At 34.3% G+C, this 12,473-nt stretch overlaps 1 protein-coding gene across 1 annotated transcript; it reads right to left on the bottom strand.

Annotated features, from left to right (window-relative positions):
• Window positions 1-4,652: 4,652 nt before the first annotated feature.
• LOC125208295 (transcription factor CSA-like) lies at window positions 4,653-5,947 on the bottom strand. Its single transcript, XM_048107876.1, has 3 exons — window positions 5,507-5,947; window positions 5,113-5,415; window positions 4,653-5,039 (listed from the first exon to the last, which is right to left on the bottom strand). The coding sequence occupies exons 1-3, from the start codon at window positions 5,874-5,876 to the stop codon at window positions 4,909-4,911; spliced, it is 804 nt and encodes a 267-aa protein (XP_047963833.1). The 5' UTR covers window positions 5,877-5,947; the 3' UTR covers window positions 4,653-4,908.
• Between the last annotated feature and the right edge of the window lie 6,526 nt (window positions 5,948-12,473).

Raw genomic sequence — 12,473 nt, 5'->3', positions numbered from 1 at the left:
TTGATCTATTAAGACCAGATTTAAATACAGAAATGCAGAACACGGTCATACGTAAGGCATTTTTAGGTCATAGTTAGTTTATTTTTAGGTCATGCTAACAAAGCATGACCTAAAATGATCTTAACATGACATAAACCCAAATCTTATAATATGACCTAAAACTACTTAATTATGACCTTCCGTGTTTTGAGTTAATTATTGACCATTAGATGGCTGCATTTCTGGATTTAAACACGTACTTGTTTTGATCATCTCCCTTACATGGTATATTTAAGTTTAATTATATGTTTATTTATCTTGAAAAAGTCTACTTAATGTGTCATGTTATTATACGTTCCACATGAAACAATGTGTGGTCTAAAATAAATGCCTCAACTTAGTTGCTACGGAGGGAGTATAATATAATGTGGGATTTAGTAGGATTCCAAAATTCAAATATTGTTTCATGTAATTGATAATGTGGGATTTAGTAGGATTCCAAAATTCAAATATTGTTTCATGTAATTGATTAAACTATGAGTGATTTGATCTAGTTCAATGCACAGACACAATTATGTCATTGTGTGAGTTGTGCTTGTTTAATTAATGGATTATTAAATAATGGAGCACTAGGTGAGAAATAGATTAAGTCAATGGTGAGAAATATGAAAATAAATCCCACTCAAAAAGGTGGAAACTGGAAAGTGAAAGATGCTACAACATTGAAGATTTTGAATTTGTAGTTCTCATGTACTAATAACCTAAAGTCGGATAGTTGAATCGAGTTTGTATCACGAACGGAATGGATTAATAAGATAAACCAAAATAATTCGACACTAGAATTTCTCAGTAATTGAATTAATTAGTCTCCCAAATCTTCACTATTCCAAACATACTTAAACTCATAAATAAAATAAACCCTGAAAAAGCTAAGATTCCTCAATCAATGAATTAACATAAGAGTGACAGATTGGCATAAAATCAGAGTTATTTTATTAAACATAATGTAAGATTGGATTAGTTTTTGTAGCTCTAGCTAGTACAAATGTACCACTTTCTCCAAATGCAAATTAGTGCGTTTTTGTCGGCCAAATATGTAAAGATGATGCTTTGCTTCTCACACACAGAGAGAAATGTGATCATTGTACCATTGTTTTGTTTCAACTTGAACATATTGACACTTCACACTTGAGTTGGAAGATTATATATGATATATTAATTTAAAGGTTGGATTAGATTATTGTGGGATTAATTGCAATTAGATTAGGTAATTGTGATGGGAATGGCGTACAAAAGCACATGTTGGGGCAAAGATTGTATCACAAATCTTGATACGATATTTCCCTTGGCTCCTTTAGATATATACTAATCCTATGTTAGTGGATCCCAAGATTCTTTCTATCTTAGAAAAATTAAATACTTAAAATATGTTTGGTGAATTACTTCAGTCCCTAATTTTGTTTCTTTGTTTTTCCCATATGCTTAATAACAATTTATATGTCATAATTAGATAACGTTGATATCACTGTGGAATTCATTTGTCGAGAGCGATGTAGTTTGGTCAAATATGGTGCAATTTGTTAAAAAAAAAATTGAATATAGTTTTTTAATGTCTCACATTTAATATGTCAAGTACTTAATCTCTTATGTATAATTACATGTTAGTTCAATTTTGCACATAAGCATAGCCATAGGTTCATTCATCTAGTGGAAATACAAAGTAGTTGTTGCCATTAAAACTTTTTCTATAATTTTTTATAAAAATCTTTAATTGAAACCGCTGATACTCTTCATGAATAGTTTTATTCAAGATCTTGGGCCTTAATTTGATTATATGAATTTTATGGTTATACACTTCTTCGTGACTCGTGAGCCGACATAGTCACCTCAAACTTGGGCCTGCTTAAGGCCGTAAATTAAAAAAATGTGGTGATACAAAATCATAAAAAAATACTCGCTCCGTTCTATAGTAATAGAGACGATTTTTCATTTCCGTCCGTTCCATAGGAATAGAGTCATTTCCCTTTTTAGTAAAAGTCAACACATTTTTCCACACCTACTTTATTCTCTTTTACTTTTTTCTCTTTTCATCTCTCAACCTTTTTCATTTTTCACTTTATTCTCTCTTTACTTAACTCACATAACACAATTTTTCTTAATCTCCGTGACGAAAAATTTTGTCTCCAATTACTATGGAGTGGAGGGAATATATATATGTTGACTAAATGATTTGTTATTTCCGCTAAATTTAACCCAAAAAGATCGTAAATAGTATAGTAACTTTGTTGACAAATATTACTGTGGTTAAATACTGATATTAGTCGCACTATAAGTTATTGAAGACGAAAATGTTTATTCACCCCTCTTTTCTTAAAAATTTGTTTGTATTAATATAATCATGTTATGAAAAATGTTATTTTCGAAAAATATTTAACTCTTCTATCACGAACGACTAAACTAAAAAGAATAAGCACAAATTCACAATTCATATATGATTAATTGAATGATGAATTATACTGTTATGTTATGTTAGAGATAGTACTCCATCCGTCAACAAAAAATAGAGCAATTTGTGTATGGCATAGGTTTTAATGTAGAATTGGTAAAGTAAGAGAGAAGTGAAAAAAGTAAGAGAGAAGAAGAAAAAGTAAGTCAGAAGTAGTGTTAGTGGAATAATGTGTAGGGTTATTATTTGTTAAAAACTTTTCATAAATGAATATGCTCTATTTTTTGTAGACGGCCAAAAATGATAATTGTGCTCTATTTTTAGTGGACGAAGGGAGTAGTATTATTCAATCCTCAATTCTATTCATCTCATAGCTCCAATTATAATATAAATAAAATGAAGACGTGTGCGGACAACTAACTGGACAGTGTGATTTCCACTTAATCCACATAGAAGTTTCTTGGAATCTTCGGATTTAATACATAACATCATTGTAGTAATTTCTTGACAATTCCATTTACAGCCTCTGCCTATCAATAACCCAATAAATTTGTTGGAAATTTTGCAGAATCAAATCCTATGTTTCATCTATAGTAGCACTATTAAATATAGCCTATTTCACACCACACGGCACTTCTAAAAATTAATTTGACCTTCAACCTCAACATGAGCCATTTTTTTTAATCTATAAATACCCTTAGTAGGTTATTATCATCATATCCAGAACAAATTCAAACCCCACCTCCAAGAGAGAAAAAATTGTAAAAAACACAACCAATGGAGTTAAGACTAGCAAACATTTTTCCAAATTTGCTTGTTTTTGGGTTCAAATTTATTTTCACTGACATCGATGATATTTTTTCAAGAATCCATTTCTTCCTCCATGATTTTCCACTGATATTATCAGGAAAGTGGGAAATTTTCAGTGGAAAAAACAGAGAAAAGTCCATCATTTAAGAGAAAAACTCTGCAAGGGATGAAAATATTAAAAACATCCCATTTGCAGATATAAACTCGATGTTGAATAGAGTTGGAATGGTGGGATTGGATGATTGTGAAAATAAAAGTAATCTAGGTGAAGAAGATTTAGTGGGGATGTTTGAGGAGGAAGAGCCTAGTTTCGAGGAGATTAAGGAAACATTCAAGGTGTTTGATGGGGACGAGGATGGTTTTGTTGGCGCTGAAGATTTGCAGAGAGTTGTTCTAAGCTTAGGATTGAAGGAATGTTGCAGTTTTGATGAATGCAAGAATATGATCAAACGTTTCGATGTTAATGGTGATGGTTTGATCGATTTTCAAGAATTTGTGACTCTAATGGATAAATGCCTTGCATAGATAGGTGTTTGGAGATGGCACTTTCGTTTAATCGTTACATATGTACAGCGATGATATTATGTTACAAAACTTTATTTTATAGAAATATACATTGAGTTCTACTTAATTGAACCTTATACCACTCACAATCAAACTAGTCAAATTTCTTGAACACTATCAAATTATCAATATAACAAGATTGTATCACAATTTGTAATAATCACCATAGTTATTCATATTGGAATTGGAGTATCTTTTTGTAGAATTTTCTTTTTAAAAAAATGTACTCCCTCCCTCCGTTTCTTCATAATTGAGTCTCTCTTTTATTTTATTCTCTCTACTTTATTCACTTTATACTTTATTCTCTCTCTTACTTTTTTATCTATTTTATTTAACACACTCAACATTCATTTCTTAAACTCCGTGCCGAAAAATTTCGCCTCAATTATGAAGAAACGGAGGGAGTAACAGATTTTCCCGCACGTGTTTATAATTAAATTATCATCTACATATAGATGGATTATAACATAACTAATTTTTAAATGTAAACACATTTATCATTCTAGTAGTTATGTAAAAACATGAATAGTTTGCATATTTTCCTCTCTTGGGCTGTTGGGCAGATACACAAAATCTTCCGACTACTCTATAAAATCTATTCGTCCAGACTATTCAACAATGTAAAATAAAATGCTTGAACGAACGCAAAATTAATCAGATACAACCAAATATTCAGCATAGATGTCTGGGAACAATTTATTCTCTTTGTGAGTAATTACGATTTTATTTCACTCATAAATTTGTTTTCTTTCAATAATTCTTTTTACTATTCTCTCTTCCTTTGTTATTTCTTGCTTTTAACATGATACACATTTTCAAAAAATTTATGCTAAAAATAAAAAGTGAGGAAGTGTTAATACGAAAAAAATAAAATGGTGGACGGGAAAACCATAAAAGCGCATTGAACTACAGTAGTAACGGTTCGTAGAAGGTCATGCCAATTGCCAACACAACAATCTTAATCGAAGTTAAATCTTGAGAGAGAGGAGAGAGAAAAGTGAGAAGACAATAGGGAGTAATATAGTTTATAGAGGAGAGGCATTTGAACATCTGAAGAAAATGATGTTTCATCCAAAAACCCGAGTGAAGAAGTGACAAATTGTGTGGTCTCACAAACCCCCAACACCAAGAAAGTCTATAAACGCCGCCTCCCTCTCCCTCTCCCTCTCCGCCGTCTGTGACACTTGGTAGTAAACATTCCCCTCCTCCAATTTGTGTGTCCTCTGCATCCCCTCACCGCCTGCATACGTTAACCAGTAATTCAACTTCAATTTCCTCATTGCAATTTGTAATGTAGATAGAAAGAAAAAAACCTTGAAAGAAAGAAAGAGATGAGTGTGGGGCCCAGTCGTCGTCGACCCTTTTGAAGACGAATTGCCCCATTTTGCGGCGGCGGTGGGCGGTGGATTGCTCTCTGTATTTCCTAGCCATGATGACATGCCAATGATTCTTGACCGCGTTGTCGGTTCTCCCCGGAAACAAGCGCGCAATCATCGCCCATTTGTTTCCGTACATTCTGTGCGCCGCCATCAGCCTCTCCTCCTCCTCCTCCGTGAACGCCCGCCGGTTTATCCTCGGGTCCAGCTGGTTGAACCACCGCAGCCTGCAGCTTTTCCCTTTTCCAAATCACAAATCAAAATTCAATTCATTTTGAATTTTGTATTTTAATGTTGCACTTAATAAAAAAGAATTGATTAATTTAATTACCAGATCTTCCGTCCAACTTGTCGGCGATGAGATTCCAATTTTGGGGGCCGTAGAGGGCGACCAGCTCCTTCAGTTTGGTGTCCTCGGCAGGGCGCCAATGGCCTCTGGCGCAGAGCTTGGCCTTGCCGTGGGAATGCATGTCGGAGGAGACCTGATCGTCGGATTCAACGGCGGCGTTGAGATCGATGAGATGATCGGCGCCGGAGTCGGAGGAGGTGGAGCCCCAGTTTTCATTGTTGTGGGCGATGGAGAGAAAAGGCATTGGAGAGGCAGGGGAGAGTGGAGAGTAGAAATTGGAAGCGCCATATATAAAGCCACAGCTCTCCATATTTGAACAAAATGAAAATAAAGGAATTTTGTTTTGTGACATAAAAAATGCTACAGTAATGTCAGGATCATCTTTGACGAACCAAAATAGAGCTTCTGATGGGAGAGGGAGACAGAAATTTATGTAAGTAGTAAAACAGAATGGAGTTCAGATTATTAGATATATAGGCTGGTGATGATGATGATGATGTGTGACCTTCTCGCTTCTCTCTGGATAATCAGCAGTAACGTTAATTTATTTGACAAATAATAGGTGTATTTATGTATATTTAATTAAAATATTTAGATGCATATATAGTACGTTGCATAATGCTGTGGTCATATATTTATAATTTTTATATTAATTTTTTATTTTTTTTAAATCATAAATATAATTAGTGCATATTTTAATTCAAATTATAAAAATAATAAAAAGAAAATTCAAATATAAATATAAAAAATAAGGTTAAATGCTAATAAGTCTTTTTAACTTGTCCATATAGTATATTTATAATTTTAATATATAAATAATACATCAAATTATTAATACAACCTTATTTTGATTGTACAAAATTTGGTTGTTTATCATTACTCTAAATAAATACTCTGCTACTTCCCGTTCCACTATAAGAGTCATATTTTACAATTTTCGTTCATTCCACAATAAAAGTCATGTTCCATTTTTATCATAAATGTTAAGTAGGCTTCACGTTCCACTAACTTTTTTTATTTATAAAACTAATACTCCATCAGTCAGATAAAAATATAGATACTTTCCTTTTATATGTCCCACAAAAATATCAACTTCTTTTTTTATAACTTCTTTATCTCTTGTAAAGTGGGCTCTATTATCTACTAACAATAGTTAAATTACTTTTCCTCTCTTTCTACTCTTATTTTAATTCTAGTGACATTCAAAATGTTTTATTTTTGTGGTATAGAGGGTATATAATATATATAGGTGAGACCGAGAGAATGATACCACATTCGAGTACCCGTATATTTTAATTTATGGATTACATTATTATTTTTATTATTATTATTATTATTGTGTAAATAGTACTCCCTCCGTCCTACAAAAGATGTCACACTTTTCTTTTTAATTTGTCCCACAAAAAATGTCATATTTTGTCTTTTGGAAAAAGTTTTTTTCTCACATTAATTATAAAATTATATTTTCTCTCACCACTTAACATACAAAATAACATCTCCTAAAATCTCGTGTCATTTCCTAAGTGTGACATCTTTTCTGGGACGGAGAGAGTACTAGTAGTAACAATTTATAAACAGATAAATTATTTATAGAAATTAAAAGATAAAGGAAAAAGATAAAAGACTAAACTAAACAGATTGGAAGAAGCATAGGGATTGAGGCAGCACTCAACAGATTGGAAGTGAGGATAATGACTTAGATTTTGCTACTACTACTATTTTTGTTTATTGAGTGGGAAAAAAAATAGTAAAAAAAAAAAAGAAATTGGAGTTAATATTTTTTAAGCACGAAAAAAGATGTGTAATATAGAAAGATGTGTAATATAGAGTACTGCTTAAATAAATAAGATAATAAAGTATAAGGGAGGAAAAAGTAGATAATAAAATAAAAGTATTCTACTTTTTTACTAAAATAGAAAATAACTCTACTATTATGAAATCCCCAGAATAGAAAAATGACTCAGGAACTATTGTGCATTTGGTGATTTGGACAAGTCGGATCTTGTAAGTTATAGATTTGTAAGAGAAGATTGAGTCGATTTGCTCTTAAAACATAGATTAATAGTCAAGAAAAAGTTGGGGCATTTGGAGTGTTGGTTAAGTGGAAAATTAGACAAATAATCGAAGTAATTTCTGATTCTTAGTTTCTTCACTTACACACACACTTCATATACAACTGCCTCATTACTTTTAGTTACTCCATATGAGAGAAGGAGAATTAATCACACCTAATGTATAAATAAATATACTAGTACTACAAGTAAATAGGTATTTTCTCTATGTACGTATATTTGTACGTATGGAGGAATGTATGTCTTAATAGTATTTAGATTTACAGACACACATGTCACTCTGCATAAATACAGCCCCACTCTATCCCTATCAATCCAAATCCAAATCCCATATATCTACGCGATTTCCTCTCTGTAAAAAGATTTTAATTACATCATACTATGATAATGACTGCATTTAATTTTACAGTAAATCCATGGGTACAAAAGATTTGGTTTCGCCCCCCGAGACTGATCATACCGTTATAAGTTCTATCCATATATGTTCTGATCGCCAACTCATACTTCATCCGATTGCATTTTATTGAAATTGAGAGAATACCCCAAATGATTTTGACTTTACTTTTTTTGTTTCCGAATGAACTTTCATTAACTAGCACTAGTTTGGTGTGAACTAGCACTAGTTTAATGGGAACTTTTAGGGGTAATTCATCAAATTTGTTTAGATCTAAAATAATAACATACCCTTCATATGATAAATGTCCGATAGTATGTCGATCGGTTAATTCAATAACAAATGGTGCTCAATTGAATTTTATTTTGAGCACGGATTTTGTCGGTAAAAAAAAAAAGAAAAATGGATTCAAGTAGAGTTTTATGGAATGTATCAATAAGCTAGACCCATACTCCGAGTTGTTTCATGCCATAAATAAACACGAACACTCAAAAAATCCGTTGCTTTGTCATTACTCTAATTAAAATGTTTCAAAAACAAATATCGCTCTCAATTCTCTTCGCTAGGATTATAATCCATCGTAAATTGGTGATTTTGTGTCATTTACGAGGAAAATAAGAGCTTCTAACAGCAACGGATCCATAATTTTAAATTATTAGTCGAACAAATTAAAGAATAAATTAAATATTTGAATAATTTTACTACAAAAATATACTCCATAGTATGTAAATTAAGTATTATATTCATAAACTTTTTCTATGTAATTTATCCCAAAAAAATGTCACACACATAAAAAATTCACCTCATCAGTGGCGGACGCAGAATTGAACGTGAGTATGGGCTAAATTTTCGAAATTTACCTTAAAAATAAATTTGTATGTAATTTAGATTATTAATAGGGGCTTTTATATAATAATATGTATAAAATATGAATAAATTTTAGAATTTTATAGTAGAAAAAAGTTAAAAAAGTAAATTTATTAGGGGCTAAAGCCCTCCCCCATTGTACGTAGGTATGCTAGTGCACCTCATTATATATACTATTCCAGCCCGCCATTAAAGACAAAATGCTTATGCGATAAATTTAAACAAAATTTATTAATTGAAGAGACAATTAAGGCTTTAATGTATAATAATATCAATGAATAAGGTTGTAAAGCAATACAAATTCAGTTTATTAATGCATGAGAAAATAATGACCAGATTCAGAAAATTGGGACGAAAAAGTTGTGCCCAAAAATGAGATTCCACCGATACAAAGAAGAATCGGCTTACAAAGTAGCATGGGGAAAGGGTCGATCGAACCCCTTAAAATCCATCCATGGCCTCAAATTATAATTTCTCTTGCTTGTCTTTCATACATGGGATTCATCCTTCGGTCATGATATTTGAATTAAATCATTTTTGTATATCTTCTATTTTACTATTGTATTATATTTACATTAAAACTGATATTGTATATTAGTAAGACTATTAGAAATTGATAGAAGTAATTACTTTATAAAATTTACAATTCTGACTTTCGATTATATAATGGCAGGTATTGAATGTAATTTTAGGATCTAATTAAGAACAACATTAACACTTGTATATAGTAGGGTTTTATTTGGTGCTTATTTACAATTAATTAAGTGTAAAAATAGTACCCACATTTTGTTTATGGGCAGTAGGAGAATAAGAGCATCCGCAACGCTGCCTCGTTGCGGTCTCGGTCTCGTCTCGACGAGACAAGACGGCATCGAGACAGTGTTGCGGCTCCCGTCTCGTCTCGATGAGACGAGATATCTCGACGCCCGACGCGTCCCGGCAGTAGCGGAGCCAGAAATTTTACGGTGGGGGGCCCAAACGACCATTGAAATTTGTGTTCAGTGCTAATGAGACACGGAAACAGCTCGAACATAAGCAATATAAAAAGCCACACGTGAAAAATAGATGATGAATTTGTTAGAATATACTATAACACCAATTTTACTAATAATAATATGTTTACATATTTATAGATCAGATAGTTAATGTTCCAAAAAAAATTATAATAAAAGAAATAAACAAAATTGATTTTATTAATAGTATCATGTAATATTTAAAATATTTATAGAGTCAAAGAATCAGTTTGTACTCTGAAAATCTAATATATACGAATATGAGAACATAAAAAAAAATTACTAAATCAAGAAGAAGAAAAAAAAGTAAATGAACAAGAAGCGTAGACTAAATGATTCAAAAATGTAAGCAGCATATTTTTAAATATGAGAACTGAGAACTACTCTGGGAGAGTTTCGAACCATGGACCTCACAAACAAATGACCGACACTGAGACCAACTGCACTATATTGTTGATATATTAAACATTGCATAAACATAAATATATAGTAATTAGGAAAATGGCTTAGGGGCCCAAGGGCCCCCCTGGGCCCACCGTGGCTCCGCCCCTGCGTCCCGACGAGGCCAGCCTCGAGCTGACGAGACACGCGCCCGGAGCCACGTGGCGCGCGCGGGCGGCTGACGTGACGCCCACTCGCTATGACTTCATAATTCAATTTTTTTTAAAAAAAAAATCAGATTTTTCAAAAAAAAAAATTAAAAAAAAAACGGTAATATGACCGTTGAACGGTCATATTTTTAATTTTTTTTTTATTTTATATTCTATATATACTCTTCTCCATTCTCCATTTTACACACAAACACACATCTATTCTCTCATCTCTCTTTCTTTCCTCTCCAATCACTTCTATAAAATCATTCCTTTATTTTTTTCTTCTCCCAAATTTAATCAATTATGGATCCATTTGAGCAAATGCGTCGAATAATGGAAGAATCGCTAGAAGAAGATCGACGTAGGGAGGAGGAAGCCGCCGCGCCTCCTAGGCGACGCCGGACATACATCCACCGTAACCGGGAGGAAGCCGCCGCAAGGTTGGAACGTGATTACTTCAGTCCGAACCCGGTGTGGGGAGATATCTACTTCCATCGCCGTTTCCATATGTCACGCCCGCTATTTTTGCATATCGCGAGTACATTGGCGGCACGAGAAGAGTTCTTTAGAGAAGGGTTCGACGTTGTTGGCCGTCCTAGCCACACGACGCTCCAGAAATGTACTGCGGCGATCCGTCAGCTTGCTACTGGACAAACGACGGATGCGTTCGACGAATACCTGCACGTCGGAGAATCCACTGGGCGACTTTGTTTGTTGAACTTCTGCAAAGGCATCCGAGCAGCCTTCACCGCCGAATTTCTGAAGAAGCCAACCACCGCAGATTGTCAGTTTCTGCTCCGTCTTCACGAACAAGTGCACGGATTCCCCGAGATGCTCGGGAGTGTCGATTGCATGCATTGGCAATGGAAGAATTGCCCTGTGGCGTTGAGGGGGTCATACACGAGCGGCCACAAAGGCACCCACCCCACCGTTATACTCGAGGCCGTCGCCGACTACCGGCTATGGATTTGGCATGCGTATTTCGGGGTCCCCGGCTCGAACAACGACGTCAACGTGCTTAACAACTCCGACCTCTTCGCTGAAGTTCTGAATGGTAAAGCATCGACCATCAACTTCGTCGCTAACAATCGCCAATATAAAATGGGGTACTATCTTGCCGACGGCATCTATCCGAAGTGGCCAACCTTCGTGAAGACGTTCAACAGGCCTGCGGACGAAAAGCAGTCTCTTTTTGCGCAGAAGCAAGAGTCTGCTCGCAAGGATGTGGAGAGAGCGTTTGGGGTTCTCCAACCTCGATGGAACATTATCAAAGCCCCGGCTCGACAGTGGTTTATGGAGAATATGGTCGACATCATGTATACGTCATACGTGCATAATCTTGCACAACATGATTGTCGCCGACGAAGGACCTGAGGCGGGAAATTGGTTCGACCCTGAAACCCCGGGAAGCTCAACCGCAAGTAGTCCGCCTCGAACGGGAGTGCATCCGTCTTTGCAAGAGCGGTTGTCTATTCGGGCAAGGACACGTGATTCTACCGCCCACGCCCAACTCCACGAGAATCTAATGGAGCACATTTGGGCAAAATTTGGCAACCGTTAGATGATCGTCACTAGAGAACTCCTTCTTCTGCTTCTTTACCTCCATTTTTTTTTATTTGAGTTTAAGTGTGCAATTTGTAATTTCTAGTTTTTTAATTATGCCTTTTTTATTTTTTTAGGTATTTAAATTGTAATTTTATTTTATTTATAATGAAGTGTGTTTTTTATTAATTGAATTTGTTGGAATTAAAAATAAAAAATGAAATTGAATGAATAGTTAAGAGATGGTAAAGAGATGGAGAAATGCAGGTGTTGTCTCTTAGTTAAGAGATGAGCTGCAAAGTACAGTGGGGCCCTTGAAAAGTGAAGAGATGAGACAGTTAAGAGACGGATAAGAGACAGCGTTGCGGATGACCTAAGCATTAAGTACGTCCCTAGCTCTTACTGAAGGAGTAAGAAAAACAAAATAAGGAGCAACATCAAAGGCACCATTTAACAACGGACGAATTC

The sequence above is a fragment of the Salvia hispanica genome, chromosome 2, assembly GCF_023119035.1.
Source record: "Salvia hispanica cultivar TCC Black 2014 chromosome 2, UniMelb_Shisp_WGS_1.0, whole genome shotgun sequence".
In the NCBI taxonomy this organism is placed as follows: domain Eukaryota; kingdom Viridiplantae; phylum Streptophyta; class Magnoliopsida; order Lamiales; family Lamiaceae; genus Salvia; species Salvia hispanica.
Note: the sequence above shows the minus strand (reverse complement) of the source record. Positions and strands in the feature narration are given on the sequence as shown.

Bases quoted from the DNA above. Each gene is read 5' to 3' on its own strand.
- LOC125208295 (XM_048107876.1), bottom strand. From the start codon at position 5,876: ATGTCACAAAACAAAATTCCTTTATTTTCATTTTGTTCAAATATGGAG. The intron at 5,416-5,506 runs GTAATTAAATTA...GATTTGGAAAAG, and splicing joins CAAGTTGGACGGAAGATCTG to GGAAAAGCTGCAGGCTGCGG. The intron at 5,040-5,112 runs GTTTTTTTCTTT...TAACGTATGCAG, and splicing joins ATCTCTTTCTTTCTTTCAAG to GCGGTGAGGGGATGCAGAGG.